This window comes from Podarcis liolepis, assembly GCF_965112155.1.
Source record: "Podarcis liolepis genome assembly, chromosome: 2".
Lineage (NCBI taxonomy): Eukaryota > Metazoa > Chordata > Lepidosauria > Squamata > Lacertidae > Podarcis > Podarcis liolepis.
The window spans coordinates 35,835,665-35,859,106 of NC_139555.1; the positions used below are offsets into that span (position 1 = coordinate 35,835,665).

Here is a 23,442-nt window from a genome sequence, read left to right on the forward strand (position 1 = left end):
ATACCCGTCAGCCCCAGCAGGCATGGCCAGCGTTCAAGGACGGTGAGTCCAACAACAAGTGCATGGTGCTACATCAGCTACCACTATGCTAAAGTAAACATTAAGAAAGTAAATGGCTTGTGCTGCAAGCACACCTGCAGCAGAACTTTAAAAACATTTAACCCCTGGAGGCAACTGTATGCAGGCAGCCCATCTAGCATTGACACAAACTCCAGGTCCTCAGTTAGTTAACCCTGAAGCATCCCATTTGCTAAGCCTGGTCGGACGTCCGCACCCACCTGCCACAGTAAGACAACAGGATGTGATGCCATCCCCTTCTTCCTTCCAGACACCCATTTCATCCCTGCTACATCAAGTGTGTCGAAACAAACCTCTACCCAAAGCTGATACTTCTGGCCACACCCCTCTGGGGCAAGGGGCTGAGCTGGACCCTGAAGGTAACCATTTTGGAAATGAAATCCTGTGTTTCTGTTGCGTTTTGGTGCCCCGTGCTATGTTTGCAGAGTCAGTAAGTGTGGCAAGAGAAACCCAGTGTTCCTGCTGTTTTATTATTATTATTTTGTTTAAAACGGATTACTATGGTGTGAGTCAATATTATTGGAAATGAAGTTGCTGGGTGTGTGAAATTGATTGTAGCAAGCAGTGCAATGAGTTAAAAAGGTGGGTGGGAGTCAGATAAAGAACTGAGAGTTTCAGCTGTGGGTAGAAGTACAGCATCATCAAGATGCCAGGACTACCATGTTGAGAAACGACAGAGGGGTCACGTCCGTGCCAAACATTTAAAGCACACTTATACAACTTTAAGAGTTATGGCTTCCTACATATGCACCTCAAAGACACATAGGAACTGTAGTTTGTTAAGGGTGCTGACCTGACAATTCCCCTCAACCACAAACCACAGTTCCCAGGATTCTCTATGACTGTTAAAGTGGTATCAAGTGCTTTAAATATATACAGTGGTACCTCGGGTTACATACGCTTCAGGTTACATACGCTTCAGGTTACAGACTCTGCTAACCCAGAAATAGTACCTCGGGCTAAGAACTTTGCTTCAGGATGAGAACAGAAATCGTGCGGCGGTGGTGCAGCAGCAGTGGAAGGCCCCATTAGCTAAAGTGGTGCTTCAGGTTAAGAACAGACCTCCAGAACGAATTAAGTACGTAACCAGAGGTACCACTGTAGTACGGATGTGGCTCTTGAGTACTAGTCTCTCAGACATCAGGCCTAACCAGGCCCTACATGGTTACCAGATCTACCAGAAATGGCAGACCAATTCTGTGGTGCTAAATTATGTATCCTTGTTTATGTATTTGGGGTATTTACTTCACACACACCCACTGTCGGGGAGGGAACCCCCTCTGGACACCCATGCACACAGCCACTGGCAGCAATGGGGGGGGGAAGGGCTACAAAAAGGCTCCCCCCCTTTCTTTTCACTGCCTTTTCTGCATGCCTGACTTCCCAGGCCTTGGCAACATCCCTCTGAAAATAACTGAAAACACAAATGCAAATTGAATCCAGAATGCAAGTAAGGAAGGGGCAATCTCAGTAACCAAATTCACGGCATGTTAAACTGGTAGAGAACATCCCTTCACCCAGGCCTGTTTCATTCGTTACTGCCGCTATACTGCCCACAGTCTTTGCTAGGTCAGTCCCTCTCCACACACACACACACAGCAACCCCTCAGGTCCTGAGCTCTAAACTGCTGGATTTTATTTGGCTCTGATTTTAGCCCAGCAACAGGAGTGAATTCAACTCCTTCTAATCCTGTTGTCACCTGCAGTGACCCTGAAAGCCAAGTGGAGAAGATAGAGATATAAAGGCGCAAACAGCCTGTCTCGTTGTCTTACAGCGCATCTGTGTAACTCCTCCTCCAAAACAGCCAGATAATCTCTGCACTAATCTTGAGGAGCTACAAACGGATCTCCCCTGCTGTACTGCAGCTGATGGGATTGCTTCCAGCAGACCATTATCAAAACGGAGCAAACAGACTTACCTAAATTCAAGCGTTGCTTTTTGAAGTCAAGTTCAAAGGGGGGGGGGGGTTTTAAAGGATCAAAACAATGCATGACACTCTCATCTGTGGATAGCATGTGTGTTCTGAGCAGCTGAGTTTGCCCAAGTATGCGGGAGGCTGGGGGAAGGATGATCCTTTCATGTTTAATGAGCAGCAAAGACCTGAGCATTTAAAAGCACTGACCGAAACTGGGAAAAGGACCAAGCCTCTGTTTCTTCAATTGAAGGGAAACCAGCTCATTTACACACATATGCAGCATTCATAACTGGCACACCATGCATGCATTCTGCCACTTAAACGCAGTAATTTTGTGCCCGGGAAATTAAGAAAAACCAGCTCTCAGGCACCTAACAGAGGGCACCCTTTGTCAGAATGAATAGCTGCAAAGGCACACAGAACTCACTGTGTATAACACCCCATCTATCCTATTAGACAAGTGCTCATGGTCCAGGAATATATTTGAAAACACTGCAGAGATATTTTTCATTTAGGAAGGCCAAGGTATGTTTGGCACCTTAAAAAAATCATTTATGGCTGAAGATGCTTTTACAGAGTTATCTGATGAAGTGGGGAAGGGAAGGGGAATAGCTCATAGGCAGAACATACATGCTCTCCATGCAGAAGATCCCAGATTAATTTCATCACATAGCCACTCAAAATGATTTCTGCTAGCAAGGCTGAAAAAGACCCAATCCTTGCAGAATCTTTGGGCTCACCAAGGTTGACAGCAGCTGCCTAGTTTACACATCACGTTAAACCGTAGTTTAAAACAACGGGCAGCGTGTTAATGCACACTGCTCAAAAGTTCCCAGGTTGCTCCTTCCCCACTTCTGCCTGGGACATGACAGGAGGGAAAGAAACCAGAGGTTGGCTTCACGTTACATGCAAACCAGAGCTCATTGTTTGTCCCCACAACCAAAGGAATTGGGATTGGGAAGTTATAAGGTCAGCTCCTTGAGTTAAACCAGTTTAAAATAAATTATGGTTTAACATCAGGGAGCTACAAACCCCTGTTGTGAAGCAACAGTGACTTACTTGACTAGGCGCAATGTGTCCTTTCGGACGTTGATCAGGCTTCGCAGTGTCTTCACTGGCTCCTGGGGCGGTGGGGCAGCATACGGAAACTAGACAGAGAGGAAAGAAAGAGAATTTGACATTTTAAGATGTCACTTGGTCTCTAAGGCCCCATCTGCTGTGACTGGCACAAGCCTAACTTCTATGTTCACTCAGTACAGTACTGCATGGGCAATAGGATCCTGACAGACACGCTGCTTGCCCTTGAAAATGAAGGGAAGCAGAGACTTTTATAAGAATCACTAGAAACAATCACTAGAAACAAGCCGGATCCATTTTGAATCATGACAACTCAAAGAGTCCCACAACTGGAAATGCAATGGAACTTACTGTATTTTTCGCTCCATAGGGCGCACCGGACAATAGGGCGCACCTAGTTTTTAGGGGAGGAACTCCCGCCTCGCTCAGAAGGCTTGCGGATAGCTGCCTGAAGACTGGAGCGCGAGAGGGGTTGGTGCGCACCAACCCCTCTCGCTCTCCAGGCTTCAGTGAAAGCCTGCATTTGCTCCATAGGACGCACACACATTTCCCCTTCATTTTTGGAGGGGAAAAAGTGTGTCCTATAGAGTGAAAAATACGGTAAACGATTGTTCCTGAACCTTTGGAAGCCGCCTCTCTGGGCTCGTCCATGCCTCTGCTTGCCCCATTACTCCCCCCTGGGGAAACCCAGAGGTTACCTCTGAGGACCAAACAGCAATTGCATTTTCTGCGGATTGCTGCTTGTTCCAAATCAGCAGTAAAAAATGTGTTTTCCATAGGAATGTTGCAGGGCAAATGCAAAACCACTAAGGTGCATGCTTAAAAAGCAGAGGACAAGTGGAAAACCATTCAGCCCCATGCTTTTTAGCCTTGGGACAAGTATAGATGAGCCTGTTTGTTTGTTTGTTTCCATTTGCTTGTTCTCAACACGACATGTTCAGGCCTATCTGGTAATGTAAAGGATGCTACAGCCAGAAAAGCACCTCCAGGTCTGTGAACAGCAGCAGCCTCTTGACTTGAAGTCAGGAGTTGCATTTTAGGAGCCCAGGGATGCAATGCTTCATATGCAGATGATCTCCCTGGCCTAGAACACTGGAAGGAGGCACCAGTAAATGGCTGCACCCTTTCTTCTTCTTTGTCTTTGCTGCTGCTGCTAAGAATCCTGAAACAGCAGCTAAAACTGCATGGCAAATTATGAGTGGCTCCACACGTGCATACTGAGCATCTCAAGGGATGCCATGGGGGCGGGGGACAGCTCTTAAGGCACATGACCCCTTGGGGCACAAGGGAGACTCTGTAGTTCCCTGCAACAACTGAGATGGAGAAGGAGAAAGGGGAGGTGGCAGGCAAAAGCAGGACAACAGCTTGGCATCTGAAGACTGAGCTCCCTTCCTTGGGCTCCAGCAACTAGTAGGCCCAGTAAGTTAGTGAATGGACATTTACTTCCTGTGAAGGGCACAGCAGCCAAGCTTGTCTCTCTCTCTTTTGGGTGGGGTGTTTTCTAAAAACGGCTTGGTAAAAATTCTGCTCTGTGTCACATCTCTGCCATACATTTACATAGAATTGTAGAGTTGGAAGGGACCACAGGAGTCATCTAGTCCAATCCCCTGCATTGCAGGAATCTTTTGCCCAAAGTGGGGCTTGAACCCATGTCCCCGAGATTAAGAGTCTCATCCTTATCCGACTGAGCTATCCCAGAGAGATCTTAAAGCACATGGCTTCCACCAAAGAATCGTGGGAACTGTACTGGGGGCTGGAAATTGTAGCTCTGGGAGGGGTCAACTACAGTTTCCAGGATTCTTGAGTTGTAAACAAAATCTGCCCTTTTCCTCTTAGGGGCTATCCAAGAGCCCACATAGAGGCCTTACGTAGGTTCCCTACTGGGAGGAGAAAATAACAGAGGCCAACCAGAGAATATTGAGAAGCAAAGCAGCTAGTAAGCCTGATCTTTATTAAAGCTGTTGCAACAGGGTGCTTCCCTCACATGCAAGAGGGCAGAGGAGGACCCAGAACAAAGGTGTGCCTGCCCTGATATAGACATTTTAAATTCCCTGCCCTGTAGCTCAAGACCACCCCTCCGTACATCATACATACATCACAGAAGGGGTGTAACCCAAGACCACCCCCCACCAATATCATACCTATATCACAGAAAAGGCGGTCTACCACAGAAATTTGAATGTTGTTGTTTTTCCTGTCTGTCAGGTTATCTGATAATGCCTTATCTGACTGCCTTTCCTGGTAGTCTGCCCATTCCTTTGAAATGGTGATTACCCAATTCCTGTAACAAGGAAGGTTTTTTTCACCTCCTCCCTCCTTGCAGAGAAACATTTGGTCAGCTTGGGAGTCAAAATGGTTTCAGGGCTGTCTTCCTGTGCTGCTTCAGACATGTGGTTTATATATTTATGTAAGTGTTTGCTTGGTACAATTATGAACATTTATTACCATATTTTTCGCTCTATAAGACGCACCAGACCACAAGACGCACCTGATTTTTGGAGGAGGAAAACAAGAAAAAAAATATTCTGAATCTCAGAAGCCAGAACAGCAAGAGGGATTGCCTCTTGCTGTTCTGGCTTCTGCGATAGCTGCGCAGCCTGCATTTGCTCCATAAGATGCACACACATTTCCCCTTATTTCTCAGGAGGGAAAAAGTGAGTCTTATAGAGCAAAAAATACGGTACATATCTAAGACATTAACATTCTTATAACACTTGGGCGGGGGGGGGGGAGCCACATGCTCTAAATGTATGGCATGGATGAGACCCCAGACTGGTACAGATCGGAATACAGTACATTTTTCCTCTGTGCCTCCCAAGCAGCAGAATACATCCCATGCATGCTCTATGGACACATTACAGCTGCCTTGGGAACCTTTGTTCCAAGTTATTCATTTATTTAGAGCAAGCAGGATGTTTCAATCACAGTCTTAAAACAGACAGCAACACAAGCCATTACCTGCACCGAAATTCAGTATATATACACATATACAGGTGAGAAGGTGAAAGCTGCTTTGGCACTACTTCTGCAGCCCCTTTCATGCTTTGCTTGCCTCCTCCCTGTTTTCCTATTGCTCTCGTAGAAGTCTACCATGCCCAGTGCAGTAAACAGAGGGGATATTTTTAGCTTGCTGATGCAGCAAAATGCCGATTTAGATCAGTATCTGGAGGTGGGTGCAGAGATTATTCTCTGCCTGCCTGTCACGGAATGACTACAGATTTGCCTATTTAACCAACTGTGCTCCAGAAGCAGAAAAGGGATTATTTACGCCTGCTTGATATTAGTCAAGCAAAGCATATAAAAAAGAAGGAAGAGAAAGAGAGTTAAGCAAGACAGTTTCCCGAGAAGGAAACGAAATAAGCAGGACAGGCAGTTAGCACAGCATTGTGCAACCCATGCAGGGGGTATCAATGCTGGGAAGAAAGCAGCTAACATAGATGTACTCTTGAGTTATTAGTGTTGGGGTTTGTCCACATCAGAGCAAAATGTGGACCCTCAACCCAGCGTTGTTTGAGACCTTTCTAATTTCAAATGTGGCGGTTTTAAATCCTAATGGCTTTTAGACTTTCCAAAGATTAAAAGCAAGCAAGCAAGCAAACCCACATTTCAAAGGGGAACAGTTCATGACAACACTGGGATGGGGAGGGTGTCATGTTGATGCCCCAGCATTAATGGGGACACAGGCCCGTGCAAATCCACCTTCTGCTGATGTGGACAAGCCCTTGGTTCACTGAAGCGCTCTTGACAAAGAATATTTCAACTTTAAAGAACAGGTATCAAGGCAGAATTAGGATTCATTTCAAAAGGGTTTGGTGCTATCTGAAGAAGAGCTCCGTCACACACATGGCCACTCCCAGGCGCTTATCCAGTGTTCCCTTTCCTCCGCTCTTTTTAGGCATGGTCCACGCTTTATAAAGCTCTGTGTCAGAGCAACTTTTGTTTTGCTCCAGAGCTTTCCCTGTGAAAACCCAGAATTGACATTTGCTCCGAATCAACTTTAAAGAGTGTTAAAGCGTGGACCATTGCCTGGAGAGAGCTGGGCAAAAGGGTAAGCGTGGAGAAGCCCTCAGTCTTCTGTCTGATGTGGCTCCAGTGTTGAGAATATATATATAGCGTTTCAAACCCTAGCATGTTGGAATGCTTGTAACAAATGAACTATATGCTTCATTCTTGCCTATTTTCACATTTGGTTGAGTGTTTGCTTGTCCTCTCTCTCTTTCCTTTGAAGAACCCCTGTTTTTCATTGTGACATTTTCCTGTTTGAACATGCACTGTGTTAACCAATTTGTCAATATTGCTAGATCTATTGATATAATTACAGTATACAACACATAATACAATAGACCCATGGGTCCTAATTTGGATGAATGTTGCCTTTTCATACCAAGTTGATATTGTTTTGTTGTTTACTAAAGGTAATGTTGCATGTAAAAACTTTCCTTTTGTTCAGTGAAGCAGCAGACCCTGGCAGCTATGTAGACCAATCTGTCTTGTGCCTGTTTCATTAAGTACCTGCTTAATCCTGCAGAATTTCTAACCAAGAGCTGAATAATGAATTTAAATACCTTTAAAAAAAATCTGAAACATTTATACTGTGCTGTTCAAAATTGGACACTGTCTAACAGAAAATTTAAATTAACAAAATCAGATACAAATCATAGAAAAAACTGAGGATTAAAAACCAACATCAATCACGACTCAAACCCCGCTGATAAAATATCAGTGTGCACCGTACCCATTCCCTAAGTCCTCAAAAACAAAAAGATACTAACAGCCTATCAGAAAAGCCAGGTATGGGGGCAGGATCAGGCCAGAGGATAAGCCTCAAGAGGGTCATTCAGACTGGATTTGTGTTTGAAGAATGAAACCTCATTGAGCTCCCATTTGGACTTGTCACAGCTGCGATATACTCATCTATAGCTTATGGATGCTACATTGCTTCACGACAAATCCTTTCCTTTTGAGTCAACAGCTTCTGGCTGACATAAGCAACTACAACACAGCATAAAGAACGCCCAAAAAGAACGAACTGTTAAAAGCATTCAGCCTAGCTCTACCAGATGTGGAACACAGGCATCATGACAATCCCAATACCGTTGACACAGAAATGTAGGTTTTGTAGCCAATCAAACGATGGCAGGGTCCAGTCCCAGAAGGGCCACTGATGTCAGGCCACACAAGTTCATGTGAAAGTTGATTGGCTGGAGCCAAACAATGCTCTGCACTGCAGAACACCAACTTACCTCGTAGAGCACACAATACCAGCTCTGCTTTGTTCCAAGATGTTAGGAACACTATAAACCATAGAATAGTATACTCAGATTGCTGATATATCAACCCCCAATTCACAAAGAAAGGAAACCTAGCTGGCTGCACTGCTACACGCTGCAATGCAAACAAGGAGCCTTATGTCAAGCCTTTTGGTGCCACCAAGTGGTAATGTTTTGTTGTTACTTTAGCAGATGCACACAGGAAGAGGAAATAGGATAGGATTGTTGTTGTTTAGTCGTTTAGACTGACACTTCATGACCCCATGGACCAGAGCACGCCAGGCCCTCTTGTCTTCCACTGCCTCCCGCAGCTTGGTCAAACTCATGCTGGTAGCTTCGAGAACACTGTCCAACCATCTCGTCCTCTGCCATCCCCTTCTCCTTGTGTCCTCAATCTTTCCCAACATCAGGGTATTTTCCAGGGTGTCTTCTCTTCTCATGAGGTGGCTAAAGTATTGGAGCCTCAGCTTCAGGATCTGTCCTTCCAGTGAGAACTCAGGGCTGATTTCCTTAAGAATGCATAGGTTTGATCTTCTTGCAGTTCATGGAACTCTCAAGAGTCTCCTCCAGCACTGTAATTCAAAAGCATCAATTTTTCGGCGATCGGTCTTCTTTATGGTCCAGCTCTCACTTCCATACATCACTACTGGGAAAACCATAGCTTTAGCTATACAGACCTTTGTCGGCAAGGTGATGTCTCAGCTTTTTAAGATGCTTGTTTGTCATCACTTTTCTCCCAAGAACCAGGCGTCTTTTAATTTCGTGACTGCTGTCACCGTCTGCAGTGATCATGGAGCCAAGGAAAGTAAAATCCGTCACTACCTCCATTTCTTCCCTTTCTATTTGCAGGGAGGTGATGGGACCAGTGGCCATTATCTTAGGGCTTTTTTTATGTTGAGCTTCAGACCATATTTTGCGCTCTCCTCTTTAACCCTCATTAAGAGGTTCTTTAATTCCTCCTCACTTTCTGCCATCAAAGTTGTGTCATCTGCATATCTGAGGTTGTGGATAGTTCTTCTGGCAATCTTAATTCTGGCTTGCGATTTATCCAGTCCAGCCTTTCACATGATGAATTCTGCATATAAGTTATATAAGCAGGGAGACAATATATAGCCTTGTCGTACTCCTTTAGGATAGGGATGGGAGATGCCAATTAAAATTAGGCCAAAGAGCCAAGTGCTCTCACTGCAGGCAGTGAGGAGACTTGTACCAAATCTTGTATGTGTAGACAAATAAATAGCTGAAATCTTCCCAGCTTCCTGCAGGGGAAACTTCCTCCATAAGCTGCTATACTCCTACCATCCCTAACCATGGGCCACATTGAGTTGAGAGTCCAGCCATGTCCACAGGGCCAAAGGTTCACCATCCTTATGTGTAAAAGCAATAGTTCTTCTGATACGTTTATCCAGAGAGCCAGTCATTGGCCTGGTTCTCATACAACACTAAGACAAACTAGGACTTTGCATGATTGGGCAAGCATGCTGGTGCACAGTGAGAAACTCATGGCCACTTTGCTTCTCCTCCACCGCTACCACTCTACTGGGAGCCAGGTCATGGTTTGGGGCTTGATGATACATCCAAACCTGGGACCATGGTTTATTTCCATGGGAAGCCCCAAATCTCGCATAGCTACCAAAAGTAATCTAGACTCATCTATGTCTGGAAGCACCACACAAATATGCGTTCTTAAAGCCACAATGTGTGCATAAATCAATGCTAAACTAATTTAAACCAATTATTAGTGGGAATGCTGCTTAAAGAAATTAAAGCAATGAACATGGTCAATTCTGAGTTCTGCTGCAAAACAAAAATCCTTAATTTTAATAACTATATTAAATGACATCCAATGTCTATGCTGATCCTTAAAGTATAATCTGGATAGAATGGGCAAGCCCATCTAGGATTACCCAACAGGGGACTTGGCCTCACTGCAGGGAGTTTTCTAATCCTACAGCTAGATAGCTCAGTGGGTTAGAGTGTGGTGCTGATAATGCCAAGATTGCAGGTTCGATCCCTGTGTGGGACAACTGCATATTCCTGCATTGCAGGGCATTGGACTAGATGAGCCTCAGGGTCTCTTCCAACTCTACAGTTCTAAGATTCTATGATTCTCACAACCTCTGTGGCATTTTGTATTTTGCCACCCCTTAACCTTCTCCCTTGACAAAACAAAATACATGTCTCCAAAAACCTGGTTTTTTTTGAATAATAAAGAAATTGTGCAAAACAGGTAAATCCATGCACATTGACTTTTCTCATGGCTCTGTGGGTTCCAGATCCATCACCATCTATTTTCTAGACCATGGGGTCTAGGGTATACAAGGCAGGAAATGCATTGTTGTCGCCGATGGCACACACTATCAAGACACTTGCAGCAGACAATATTCTAAAACAGTTGAATGTCAGCAAGCACAATCTGACTTCCTAGAAATTTCGCTATAGGTGCATGCCCACGCTTAGATGGATATCAGCCTAAGTTCTATAGTGATTCATCTATCTCTGCCTCCAGTGTGGCAGGGTGGATTCTACCTTACAATCTGCTGTGTCGGCAGAACACTGGAAAAATGCATTGATCCTCAAGTGCTGCCAAAAATAATTCAACGGCAAGGGCAAAAGGGGGGAGGATATCAAGTCACTCCTTGGCCAAATGGCTTTGACGCAAGAAAAGAAAAAAAAAGGATGTGAATGCTGAATGCCGTTACCACAAATATGCACTTAGGTGCGCATAGACTTGGGAAATGACCCTCAAACTGCTTTATTTATTCAAAGCAGTGCAGCACTGCTTCTAACCATACTACCAGGGATTTTCAAGATGTGCCAATCTGAACCGTGGCTGGGAACTCCATATATTAGTGGGATGCCTAACAGGAAACAGGGCATTGTTTGTGTATGCCCAAGGGGCTCACTATGTCCTTTGGAAACCTCTGCACTGAGTCTATTGCTCTTGGAAAAGCGCAAAAACAAATTAGCAGGTACATGGTCCAGGGATAAGCAATCTCCCTTAGGGAACTAGAATACGGACACTGTCTCTGCCTTGAGGGGAAGCAACGTTTACTGTTCTACTAGTAAACTGGACAGTGTTCTCGAGGCTACAGGCATGAGTCTGACCAAACTGCAGGAGGCAGTGGAAGACAGGAGTGCCTGGCGTGCTCTGGTCCATGAAGTCACGAAGAGTCGGACACGACTAAACGACTAAACAACAAGTAAACTGCCATGTAAAGATTAAATGAAGCTGTATTGGAGATAGAAATCTGGAGGACCCCGTATGTTTGTACATTTCAGCTTCCTATAACCACACAGATACCAAACAAGTCCATTAGATTTGACTCCTGACATCATCCACCTTCTCCAGCTGATGGCTTTGTTCCTACCACAAATAAATCCTTCAAACTCTTTTGATCAATGCCTTTAGAACAGAGCACAAAGTGGCAAACTTTATTTTTCTTTCTGCGGTGTATAGTTTCACCTTGCATGAAACTCTGTGGTGAAACCAAACATTAGCCATTGACTCAGCCAGTAGAGCACAAGACTCTGGATCTCAGGGTCGTGGGTTTGTGCCCCACATTGGACAAAATATTCCTGCAATGCAGGGGATTGGACTAGATGGCTCTCACGGTCCCTTCCAACTCTGCAGTTCTATGATTACATCTCTAACTGACTGAATGTTCAATTATTATTGCATTCTCTCATGTTTACATGAACCACAAGAGTGCATAAAAACAGGCTTCTAAAATATATTTAGAAATGTTAATACACTCAGGATAATATTGACAGACGTCATGTGCTAACGATTGTAGCAAGCAGTTAGTGCTTTGGAATGAATTCCTAAGTAGAACAGCTGATTTCAAATCATTCTACTTTTCTTGGCAATTTAACAAATGCCAATTAATCCATCTACCCTGATTAATGGGGTTTGGTGGCTGGTGTGGCTGATATCTAGCCTGTTTAATTCAACTCTACCTTTTATAAAATCGTTGGTGTCCTATAATAGGTGTTGCAAACCTTTTCGGGCCAATGGGCACATTTGGAATTTTGAGAGAGCCTGTGGGTGCCAGTCACAAAATGGCTGCTGTGGGCGTATGGCATAACACAAAATGGCTGCAATATGGACATGGGATCATGATTGCCACATCCAAAAGAGCAGAAGAGGAGATAGGAACACAAAATGGTGCAGGCATGCCTTTTAATTAGCTGCCCAATCATCTAGTCCAACCCTCTTCAATGCAGGAATCTTCACCCAACATTGGACTTGAACCCACAGCCTTGAGATGAAGAGTTTCCTGTTTTTCCAACTGAGTTATTCCTTGGGATGCCCACATAACAGATGGTATCTATTTAAACATTTTAATAAATAAACAATTTGTGGGACTGGTAGGCAGAAATCGATACCAATCCACTCACACCACGAAAGATTTCCATGAGTGGATTAAAAAAGCGGACAGACAGTATGCACTTGTAACTTTAACACAGTTTATGTTGGCCCTTCCAAGCCAGAGAAAATCATTTCGAATCCAGCCCTGGGCTGTGACGAGACTAATCACTACAATGTGCTCAGCAAGCGATGCTCAGCAAGAGCGGGCTTCTTCACAGGCAAGCGAAAACATTATCTAGGATTCTAGGCCAAATGCTTTGCTAGGAGGAAATGCCCCATTACTGAGTAAATGGGGGCCATTTAGAATACAAAACAAGGAAGTGGTGCCTGACAGAGGACAGAGGGAATAGGCATCTCTGCAGAAAAAGTGTCGCTCTCTGTCTTGACTGAGAAGCGGCGCATGTGTAGCTTCTGATGCCCCTTTCCCTGCCACAGAAAGAAGCCCTCTGTATTCCACTGGATCAGAACAATCAATGGGTCAAGCATAACGAAAAGGGAACAGGGGGAGGGGAGGAAGAAAGCACGAATAAACAGCACACAGCATGGTCAGGAAGTTAAGGGAACAAAGAATGCTATGATATTATTTGCCAGCTCCATTTCTTAATGCTCACTTGCTCCAATATGTGTCCTAAAACAGAGACACCAGCTCAATTTTCCGTTTCCCGGCCCTGAAAGTTCAGGAATGTCTCAGAACAGCAATTTTGTTTTAAATAGACGTTGCACTCTATTAGAGGGACCCTGCAGAGAAGCTGCTCTCAGTAGTTACTGGGTGGGTGGGAAGTACAATTGGATGAAGATTTCCTTTCTTCAGCTTTTTAGTTCTTTGGTAAAGCTGCAGGTAGTAACACAAGTTTTTTTAACGTGCTGCTACTTTTAGCTATGCTACTAGTCTTTCTGCTGTGAAACTACATTGAGCATTATTTTAAACAAAATGAGAAGTGAAATATAACTGCATCACAAATCAAAACTAAGTTCCACTGCTGAGGCTTCCAGGTTCAAGGTTGATGTGATTGGGGCTGAGAATACATGGCAGAATTTTGAATTCCAGATAATAAGATATTACACAATACAGAACAGGTTATGTGCATAAACAATGCATAGACGCAGGAAATGTCATGGGCACAAGCACTGTAAACCTGGATCTCCAACAGAGGGGGGAAAGAACTGTCCTCTCCCTGTATAGCACTATTGGGACTGGGGTGGGCACTTAGGGCAAGTAATAAATTACAGTGAACCTAGTGAATATCCCCATAGCTGGGCAGGACTCAACATAAGGCTTTTTTGGAAGCAGCTTTAGGCCAGGAATATTTGTAGATCATGTGGCTAGATGGTTAACTGGGTAGGGCAAAAGAGAGTGGGGGCAGGTGTATCAAAGCTAGTAGCAAATCAATAGCTTGCCTTCATCTTCTTTCAGTTATTATTTAATGTACATTGTAAGAAACAGGTTGCCTGTTTTGAAGAAGCTGAAAGTGGCAAAGCGTCACATTTACATGCAAAAGCTCTATAACCAAAAGGCAAACAAACAAACATAGGGACATTGTGAGAGGCGTAGAGAGGAAGCTGTATCTTGGAGAGAAATCCTCCAGGATGTTTACTAATGCACGTGACCAAATTGGCCCAGGGAAAATGCCTCAGACAAGGTTATAGTGCTGCTGAAAAACAAGGACAAATTGGGCTGCTTGTTCCTTGTTTTCAGCTACTTTCTCAATTTAAAGATTCAGATATTCCCCAAAGGATGACCTGGAGTTTACTGGCTCAACACTACTACCTTTGAACCCTCTTTGTATTTGCACCAACAGAGAAGTGTCTCCTGCTGGTGTCTTGTGCGAAGGTCTAGTGCAGGGACAGGCAACCTCCACCTCACAGACCTAATTTGCCCTAGTATGGGTTCCAGTTTTGGCCTGCAAAGCTGTTTTCCCCACACCACGCCCACCTGCCCCACACTTGATGTCTAAGACTATAGATTACAGAATTGTAATCTATGAGGATCAGCTAGTCCAACTCCCTGCAATGCAGGAATCATTCACCCTGTGTGGGGCTCAAACCCATGGCCCTGTGATTAAGAGTCTCATGCTCTAGTGAGCTATGCCTCGTGAGGAAGTCTGTAGCCAGCCAGTCAGTCAGTCCTTGAAGGAGCTTACAAAGAGCCCTGCATGGCAGCTTGAATAGCTGGCAATAGGCAGCACTTCAAAGAGCAATGCAGGGCTCTCTGCTTCTACTCTGAAGTCTCAATGATCATAGGGGTTTCACTGACCCCATCTGATGTCCCTGTGACATCAAGTGATTGACTGGTAAATGGTCTCAACCACCTGTCAAATTCACCCACGAGGAAGCAAAAAGTCCCATGGTTCAAATCTTAAAGGTAAAGGGACCCCTGACCATTAGATCCAGTCGGGGCCGACTCTGGGGCTGCGGCGCTCATCTCGCTTTATTGGCCGAGGGAGCCGGCGTACAGCTTCCGGGTCATGTGGCCAGCATGACTAAGCCGCTTCTGGCAAACCAGAGCAGTGCATGGAAATGTCGTTTACCTTCCTGCCGGAGTGGTACCTATTTATCTACTTGCACTCTGACATGCTTTCGAACTGCTAGGTTGGCAGGTGCTGGGACTGAGCAACGGGAGCTCACCCCGTCGCGGGGATTCGAGCCGCCAACCTTCTGATCGGCAAGTCCTAGGCTCTGTGGTTTAACCCACAGCGTCACCCGCGTATCTCTGACATAAACTCACAAGGTGATCTTAGGAAGGCCACTCTTTCCCAGCCTCAGTACCCCAGATGCAAGATGGAGCACAATAACACCAACTTACCTTACAGGGCTGTTATAGTATTACAATTAGATGGTGCCATGTGAAGGTCTTTGAACACATGAGTAGTTCTAAACAAACATTAAGCACAGCTAATAATAATAATAAATAATAATAATAATAATAATAATTTTATTATTTATACCTCAGGCAATCTGGCTGGGTTTCCAGTAGCAGCCACACTTAAAGTGGATGACCCCACCTCTCACACTGTAAGCAGAGTACTAATAAAGAACAGGGATTTAAATCACCCTGCTAGTCTTTGGATACCCTCCTGCAAGATGCCCTTTACTCCCCTAGGATAGGTGCACTATTTTGGAAATTCCAGCTAACGAATCTTTGTTCTCCAAAACCTGAACAAGAAAGAACTGAGCAATAAAAGTGTTCCACTGCAGCTGTGCCACCCTTACTCTAGCGCCCTGCCACTCCTAGGTAAAAGCCCTACTCATGGATTTATTCATTACAGGGCATTCATATGCAACAACAGGAGCAAGGGCACACTTCTAGCCCTGCCTCAATGTTGTGTCCCTGTCTCTGAAGCATCTCCTCAGCTATGTGTGTCAAAGGATGGAGGCCTGACATGAGAGCCCTTTGTGCGAGTGCAGAGACAAGGCGGTGCAACATCATGGACATGCCTAGAACCACAGCCCTCTCCCTACACATGAGCAACCCTACAGGCAAGTCAGGGTGTGAGCACAGCAGAAAGTTCTGTTAAACTGAAAAGCTGTCCTGCTTCGTCCATCCATCTCATAGAACACCACTTCTGGACGCTGTAGAAATGCACCTCCCCATCTTATCGTTTCACACAAAGGACAATGTTCTGAATGTGACAGGGAAGAAGGATAGAAGACCCTCTGTCCATAATTAATGTCTTGCACATCCTGGAGGTCTGAAACACGGTCTGACATTTAACGCTTTGCTGAGCTAGCAGGCAATAAAGCAAGGCTGCTTCAGCCTGAGAAATAGGATCAGGGACACTTTGTGGCTGCTCTTTAGAACAAACACATCAAGACACACAGACCCAAGCGGAGGCATGAAGGGTGGGGGTGGAAAAAGAGCAAAAGCTTGTCCAGAATACTCTGCATCAAAATGTCAGGCTTCTCTTGTAAATAGTGGAAGGGAAGCTAAGAATTAACTACTTAAGACAAAGGAGCATATACGAAATGTTGAACTGCCTGGAACCTCAAGTGTGTAAAGAACACCCTTAGGTGACGAGATATAGGCGGATCATCCAGCAACTCTAATCCACGAGAGACGCTTGTACACTCCTCAGACACACCGTTCATAGACACACGAATCACAATGATAATTAAACCAAATAATGGCACTTGCTCCTCAATTATCTGTAAAAGCACTTCGTGCCATATATAAACACACAAAGTCTATACACTTTTTATTATTATTTGCAATGTTTATTCAGTATTGCACACACTGGATTCCTGCAAATTCTAACATGGACTTGCTCTCTGTTTAAGAGTTGTTTGTTTAAGGAAGGGCACTCTACAGTGCTAAGAAGGACACACGTCTCCTTATCATAGGGAAAAAACACATCCTCTCAAACCCTCGCACATCAACAAGCAATCTTGTTCTTATTCTTTACTAAATGTGTAACTGCCCTTCATCTATAGATCTCAGGCAGATTCGCCACAAAAACATTACAATTCAAAAGATACAAAATGCATTAACATTTCCTGCAGCCATACCATCCCTCCTACACAGTTCATGCTAACTAGATATTCCACATTTGCTTTTGAACTGAGACTCAGGGGAATATTGTACAAAGGATAACATGTGGCTGAGGGATGTTTCAGACAGCCTTCTAGATAAAGCACCCAATACTGCCTCCTGGTACCCTCAGAGAAGCGCTTGATTATGTGAATCATTGCCAACCATGCATTTCTGAGTAGTCACCAATTTGCATCTGGGTTGCCAAATGGACAGCACTTCAGAACCAATGAACATTCACAGCTAGATTTAAGAGCTATCTAGGCATGTTAAGAACTCTACTGTGTTTTTAGGGATCTTGAATTGGATTCTGAAACAGATCTAACATAAAAATGCCTTCCCATCAGACTAAGTGCACATAACACATTACTTATTATTATATTTATATCCCACCTTTCCTCCGAAGAGTTCAAAGTGGTATACATAGTCCTCCCATTTTATACGTACAGCAACCCTGCGAGGTAGGTAGAGTGAGGATGCATGCAAAATGAAACAAAAACTCCTAAAAAGGAATATTTGTTCCATGTCCACTCATACCCCCCACAGCTACAAATCCAACTTTATTAAAATGGGATTTCCCTCCCCCCCCCCTCCTTACCGCTACAGGCCTGTTCCCAAGGAAGTTGAGATCACTGTTTTCTCCAAAAAGGTAGCCCTCAGGATGTGTAGAATCAAACTTCTCACCTCCCATGATGAAGTGACTGGCAAAGTAGCTTCCTGAAAAAGAGAGGGAAACAAAGAGGCTGGTAAGAATTAGGAGTTCAATATACTATGAAGGAAGGGAACGACCACAGAGATTCTAATTATCAACATGGACACAATCAGTACAATGCATCGTGGAATAACTCGTGGAAATGAATGCTTCAATTTTAAAATATCAGTAAGCTCCTAGCCCTCATAGTTGTGGAGATATTTATTGGTTTCTGTCAGAGTGCTTCCAGATCCTAGCTCACAGAGGATCACGCTAGCCAGCGATCATTAAATAAAAGTCTTTATTGAGTTACAGTTTCCATTCTCAAGCTGCTGCGTGCAACTCTACGTCTTATGCTTAGATCGGCGAAGCTCCGTCTGAATCTCCGCCCCTTGTACACCAACTTAATATCCTAGCCCTGCTCCACCTTTTCCGCCTGACTGTTCTTCTCTGGGTCCCTCTGCCCCCCGGGGTCTCTTCCTTCCGGGATTCTTCTGACGCTGACCCCCCGGACCCTCCTGTCTCCTTGCGCCGGGCTTTAGGACCTGGCTCCCTTTCCGGGCTGCCTATTGCACCACCTTCCTGTGCATTTGAACTTGGCGCGCGCGCCCAACCTTCCACCTTCCGTCTAACCGTCTCTTCGCTCCCCGATGGAGGTGTGGCCACTCCTGACTCGTGCCCTCCCTCCTGTTGTGAGCTGCCAGCGCTTGATCCCTGGCGCCCTTCCTCTTCCCTGCTCTCTGGCGGTGACGCTGGTCCCGATTTCCAACTGCTCCCCTCTGAGTCCCCTCTGGCTCTATCTTCCTGGGGTGTCCCCCTAGTCTCCCCCCTTGCCCTGGCCACTGGTGCTCCTTTCTGTGAATCTTCTGATTCACTGGAAAGACTCGGAGATCTCGGGTCGTCGTCATCACTCATCTTTTCTTCTGCCTCCTCCCCCTCGCTCTCTGTTTCCTCCCTTGCCCTCGCCTCTGCTCCTGAACCCCTGACAGTTTCATTCAAAACTCCGAAACCAGAAGAGGTGAGTCAGTAGCAAACATTTTATTTCCCCGTCCCTCCTTACAACCTGCTACCCCTACAAATGTACAGTATGCCTGCCTCCAAGCCGTATGATGTTTCTCTTCCAACACCCACTTTTCCTGGCAGAGTTTCCAAATTTGCAAACTGAAAAAGGAAAGGAAAAATGGGGTAGCTGGCACTTTTATAGTGCTTTTAATTGTTGTGTGTATTGAACTTCACATAAATAAGTCGACTTCCTGATTTGTAGCTCAGCCACTTAGCCACTAGGCTTAAATTTACATTATTTGTTAATAACTACATTTTATAAGTCATTGGTTGGCACACGCGCAATTATCTATTCCACACCATATTTTTACAGTATTGCTTAACTCTGCCATCTCAGTACAGCATTTTTCACAGGTGTGCACTTAAGTCTCTCCCACAATTCTAAACCATGAATAATAATGATGCTGAGAAACAGTCCAAAGGCTATCACTTAAGGAGACTGCAACACTTGCAGGGACAACACAAGGTCTGTTGCCAGAGTAACACATACATTTCCCCGCAGTAGGGTTTAGCAGCGTTGTTCAGGTTAGCTTTACATATTCAAAAGGGAAACCTCTGTGATCAGTTTTATTCTCTCTTATAGGATTCAAAACGGACAGACCTGTGCTGAATTTATTTGACATCTCTACCAGAGATACACTCCCCCAGCCACCCAAGGAGCAAATATGTATGGGAGTACTCTTAGATACCTGGAAGTCCCAGCTGGTCTTTGGACAGTAGGTTCACCAGCTACAGCCATTCCTGTATACAAGTAGGCTTGCCATGGTAACCCATGCTCTGATAAACCTGGATTGCTATAATGCACTCTGAGTGCCTGCCATTTCAAGATGACTTAGATGCTGAAGCTAGTACCAGCTCCTAGTTTGCCAAGTGGAGCAGCTAGCTTGAGCTACGTGACTCTGGTTGCGAAAGGAACCGCACCGACTGCCAATATATTTCCCGTCCAAATTCCAAGATGTCTGCAATAACTTTTAAAAGCCCTAGACAGCCTCAGACAGAGACGTTTGAAGGAGGTACCTCTCCCTCTGTTGTCTTGCCTAAGCATTAAATTCTTCTGGAGAGGCCCTTCTCTGCATCTCACCTTTGAGAGTCGTACATTACGTGCTTCTTCTTCTTTGGTGATCACTCATAGATTGTCTTCCATACACACGGTTTTAACAATGAGTCCATAAGTGACTGTGGAGGCCAATTCTGGATCCACACGTCCTTCCACAGTGGGGACATTGCTTTCCAGGTAGGAGTTGATCACGGTGTGGATTTGCCAAGCGTGCCTTCCTCTTAGCACATTTCTCCCTTGCGTCCTGAGTTCGAGTGTCTTCAAAGCCCGTTACACCTTTGGTAAAGGCTGTTCTCCAATTGGAGCACTCACAGGCAAGTGTTTCCCAACTGTTGGTGTTTATACTACATTTTTAAAGATTTGCCTTGAGACAGGCTTTTACCTCTTTTGTTGACCACCAGCATTACGCTTTCCATTTTTAAGTTCGGAACATTACTTGCAGGGGCATACCTAGGGGTTGGTCAGGTTGGCTCCTGCAAATGGTGCATACCCAGGATGGGGGATGCAAAATCACTCCTATCCACTGACTCAGACTGGCTAGGAACCAGCCCACCCATGTGCACACATCCCGGGCTGCTCCTCTGGGCAGCCAGTATCTCCTTGTCAAGGGTGCAAGGGATTGTGGGGCACCAATATAGCTCCTTGCCAAGGGCGCAAGGGAGCCTAGGTACACCTCAGATTATGTAGCAATGGAAGAGGAAGGGCCTTCTCTGTTGTGGCACCCTGTCTGTGGTATGACCACTCCAACTTCGGCTCTGTTCTGGTACCCTGTACCACGTTAGTACTTGGTTCCTCAAGCATGTATGAACTGTTAATCTTGCAGCCTAATGTTACAGCTTTAAGATGAATATTTTATAGAACATTTTACTCGTTCTTGGTTTTGCTGATGTCGTGTCGCCTGCACAAATTGTGAACCCCGCAACGTGATAGAGGGCAGGGTATACAAACAAGTTAGTAAATGCATCAATGATTCATTTCTAGAAGTTTGAAGTTTTCTGCAGAGAAATATAGCCATGGAAAATTTTCCAGCCCGTGTTAAAAAAAGCCTTGAGGTCATCTGCACTGAGGCACTATGTTCCATATTGAAAAAGTAGCTTTATGGATCACATCCAAAGTTAGTCACAGTCACGAGCACACCCACTGAAATCAATGGACTTAGGAATATGACAAACTCTATGTATCACCCAGTGCATGTTTTTTAAAAAAAAACAGTTTGAGGTACCACCAAAAAAAAGAACATTTGAGCAAAAATGGAAATCTTGCAATTGCTCTGAAAGCCTCCTCAGATTGTGATCGACTTCCACGGCGGTGGAATTTGAGACTACCCTGTCACATAAAAATAATAGAATATGGCAACACTTGGAAAACTCTGTCTGGAATTTAAACAAAAGAGTAACAAACTTCTCTCTTTACAGCTCACATACAGCTTCCTTCACATATCTTTTATTGACTGTTTGTTTGAACATCTTAGAATAGAGCCACTCACAGCAGGCTTGCAATGTATGTACATACACTACCCATGCCCCCTCTAATGCACTTTTATCCCAACTACGGGATTTAGCAAAAAGGTCAAATGCACTTTTAACAATCTAGTATTACCATGCTAGTGGTAATAGATAGGCCTTTGCTTTTAAAGAAAACGAGGATAAGAGCTTTCCCCGGCAGAGGGGTTTCATTTGTTGTCCTTTCCACAACAGCTTGGTTAACCTTGAAGGTATTACACAGAGCATACCTTGCCATTACAAACTTTTACATGGCTACTCTCCTGAAACTGCAAATTATTCAAGTTTTGCCCGTCCTCTGATCCAAACGAGCAAAGCCACATCACCGCTACTGCCATAGTAATGCTTTTATAGAACAGGCCATAGAAGTAAGAACTACACACTCATCTTTAAGGAGTATATAAACATTTCTATTTCACAAGCTATTTTCCAGTTGGATGGGTTGAGGGCCGTTATTAAAAGCCGCACGCTGCAACAGTTAATTCAAAACGTGCTCTCTTCACTCCTCTGCTGTCCTCACCTTGAGGTGAAGATTGGTGGAAGGTATACAAAAGTCAGCTGAATCATCACTCCATAGGTTACAGAAATGTGTAACGACAATTACTCTAGTGATTGCTTCCGTAGCACATTTTAATCTGGTGAGGGACATTATTTTATTTTAAAAATATTGATAGCCCACCCTTTCACCCGTAAAACTTTCAAGGTGACTTTATAGATGATTATGTTTGGCCTCGCAATGACTCTTTTTGGTGGGTTACTATGGCTTATATAAAGAAACTTCAGCTTGGGTAACAAGCCTGCACAATGAGTCAATATCACAAAGATGGATCTTAAACCAGGTCAGAGACTCTAGAAAACCAAACTTTCTTTTCAGTTCTCATAATATTTTGTACATGGCTTTGCACATATTGAACTAGTCTGATGAATGCTCTAGCTAGTATGATTTATCTTCATCTACTTCTATTTTCCAGACAGAACCTCAACATTTACAATACAGTGGTACCTCGGGTTAAGTACTTAATTCATTCCAGAGGTCCATTCTTAACCTGAAACTGTTCTTAACCTGAAGCACCACTTTAGCTAATGGGGCCTCCTGCTGCCGCCGCGCCGCCGGAGCACGATTTCTGTCCTCATCCTGAAGCAAAGTTCTTAACCCGAGGTACTATTTCTGAGTTAGAGGAGTCTGTAACCTGAAGCGTATGTAACCCGAGGTACCACTGTGTGTTTTATCCTTTTTGTGTGTATGTAAGCTGCCCGAGGTATTACCTGCTACAGAAAGGCTATATAAACATTTTTAAACAAACAATCAATCCATTTCACAGCGCTTTTCTTCTATCTGTTCACATCAACAAGGCTTCATTAGTGACAGATTCTTTGTGGGGGGCCACTGATGGGGTGGGAATGTGTTTACCCCATGCAAATACATTTACACCTTGGCTAGAGACAAATTAGGAATGGTCTTGTGGTAAGAAACAGCAGCATCAAGCAGTAGTATCTCACAACCAAGTACAGAATATAAATGCAATTTGGATGACGTTGCCGGGTGTAAATGTCTTTAAAACTCTACCCTGGAAACCCAGTGATTGCACAGTAAATGGAAGTGTGAACACTGTCCCTATCTTAGCAGGACTCTGCTTCAAATCTGTTGACCATCATCCACTCGACAACTGCATCCAGGCACTGGTTCAATCTATGCAGTGTCTCTCCTGACTCAGATCTGATAGCAAAGCAAAGCCTAGTGTAGTGTCATCAGGATACTGACACTGTACCTTAAACCTGCTATTGGTTTGCTCCAAACAGATTCATATAGATGTTAAGTAGAATTGGGATAAGAAGAGTGTCACGGTTAAATTGCCAAAACCTAGACGTGCAGCCCCCTAGTCGCTAAGAGA

The 23,442-nt window shown here is 44.5% G+C and overlaps 1 protein-coding gene and 1 long non-coding RNA gene across 6 annotated transcripts in view; one reads left to right on the forward strand and one right to left on the reverse strand.

The window, feature by feature from the left end:
* RNF157 (ring finger protein 157) overlaps positions 1-23,442 on the reverse strand; it is a 73,866-nt gene that overhangs the window by 28,601 nt on the left and 21,823 nt on the right. For 3 of the 5 annotated variants that reach the window (XM_083487554.1, XM_083487558.1, XM_083487556.1), the window contains 2 exons: positions 17,837-17,955; positions 3,054-3,142 (listed from right to left, as the gene is read on the reverse strand). In XM_083487554.1, the coding sequence (XP_083343680.1) occupies positions 3,054-3,142; positions 17,837-17,955 (208 nt within the window). Of the gene's footprint in view, positions 1-3,053; positions 3,143-17,836; positions 18,162-18,916; positions 20,407-23,442 lie in introns of those variants that run through there. The other 2 variants (XM_083487557.1, XM_083487555.1) reach the window with 2 other exon arrangements.
* Positions 12,246-16,902, forward strand: LOC310699636. The gene is made up of 2 exons (XR_014522179.1): positions 12,246-12,668; positions 15,980-16,902. It is a non-coding gene; the product is annotated as an uncharacterized lncRNA (long non-coding RNA).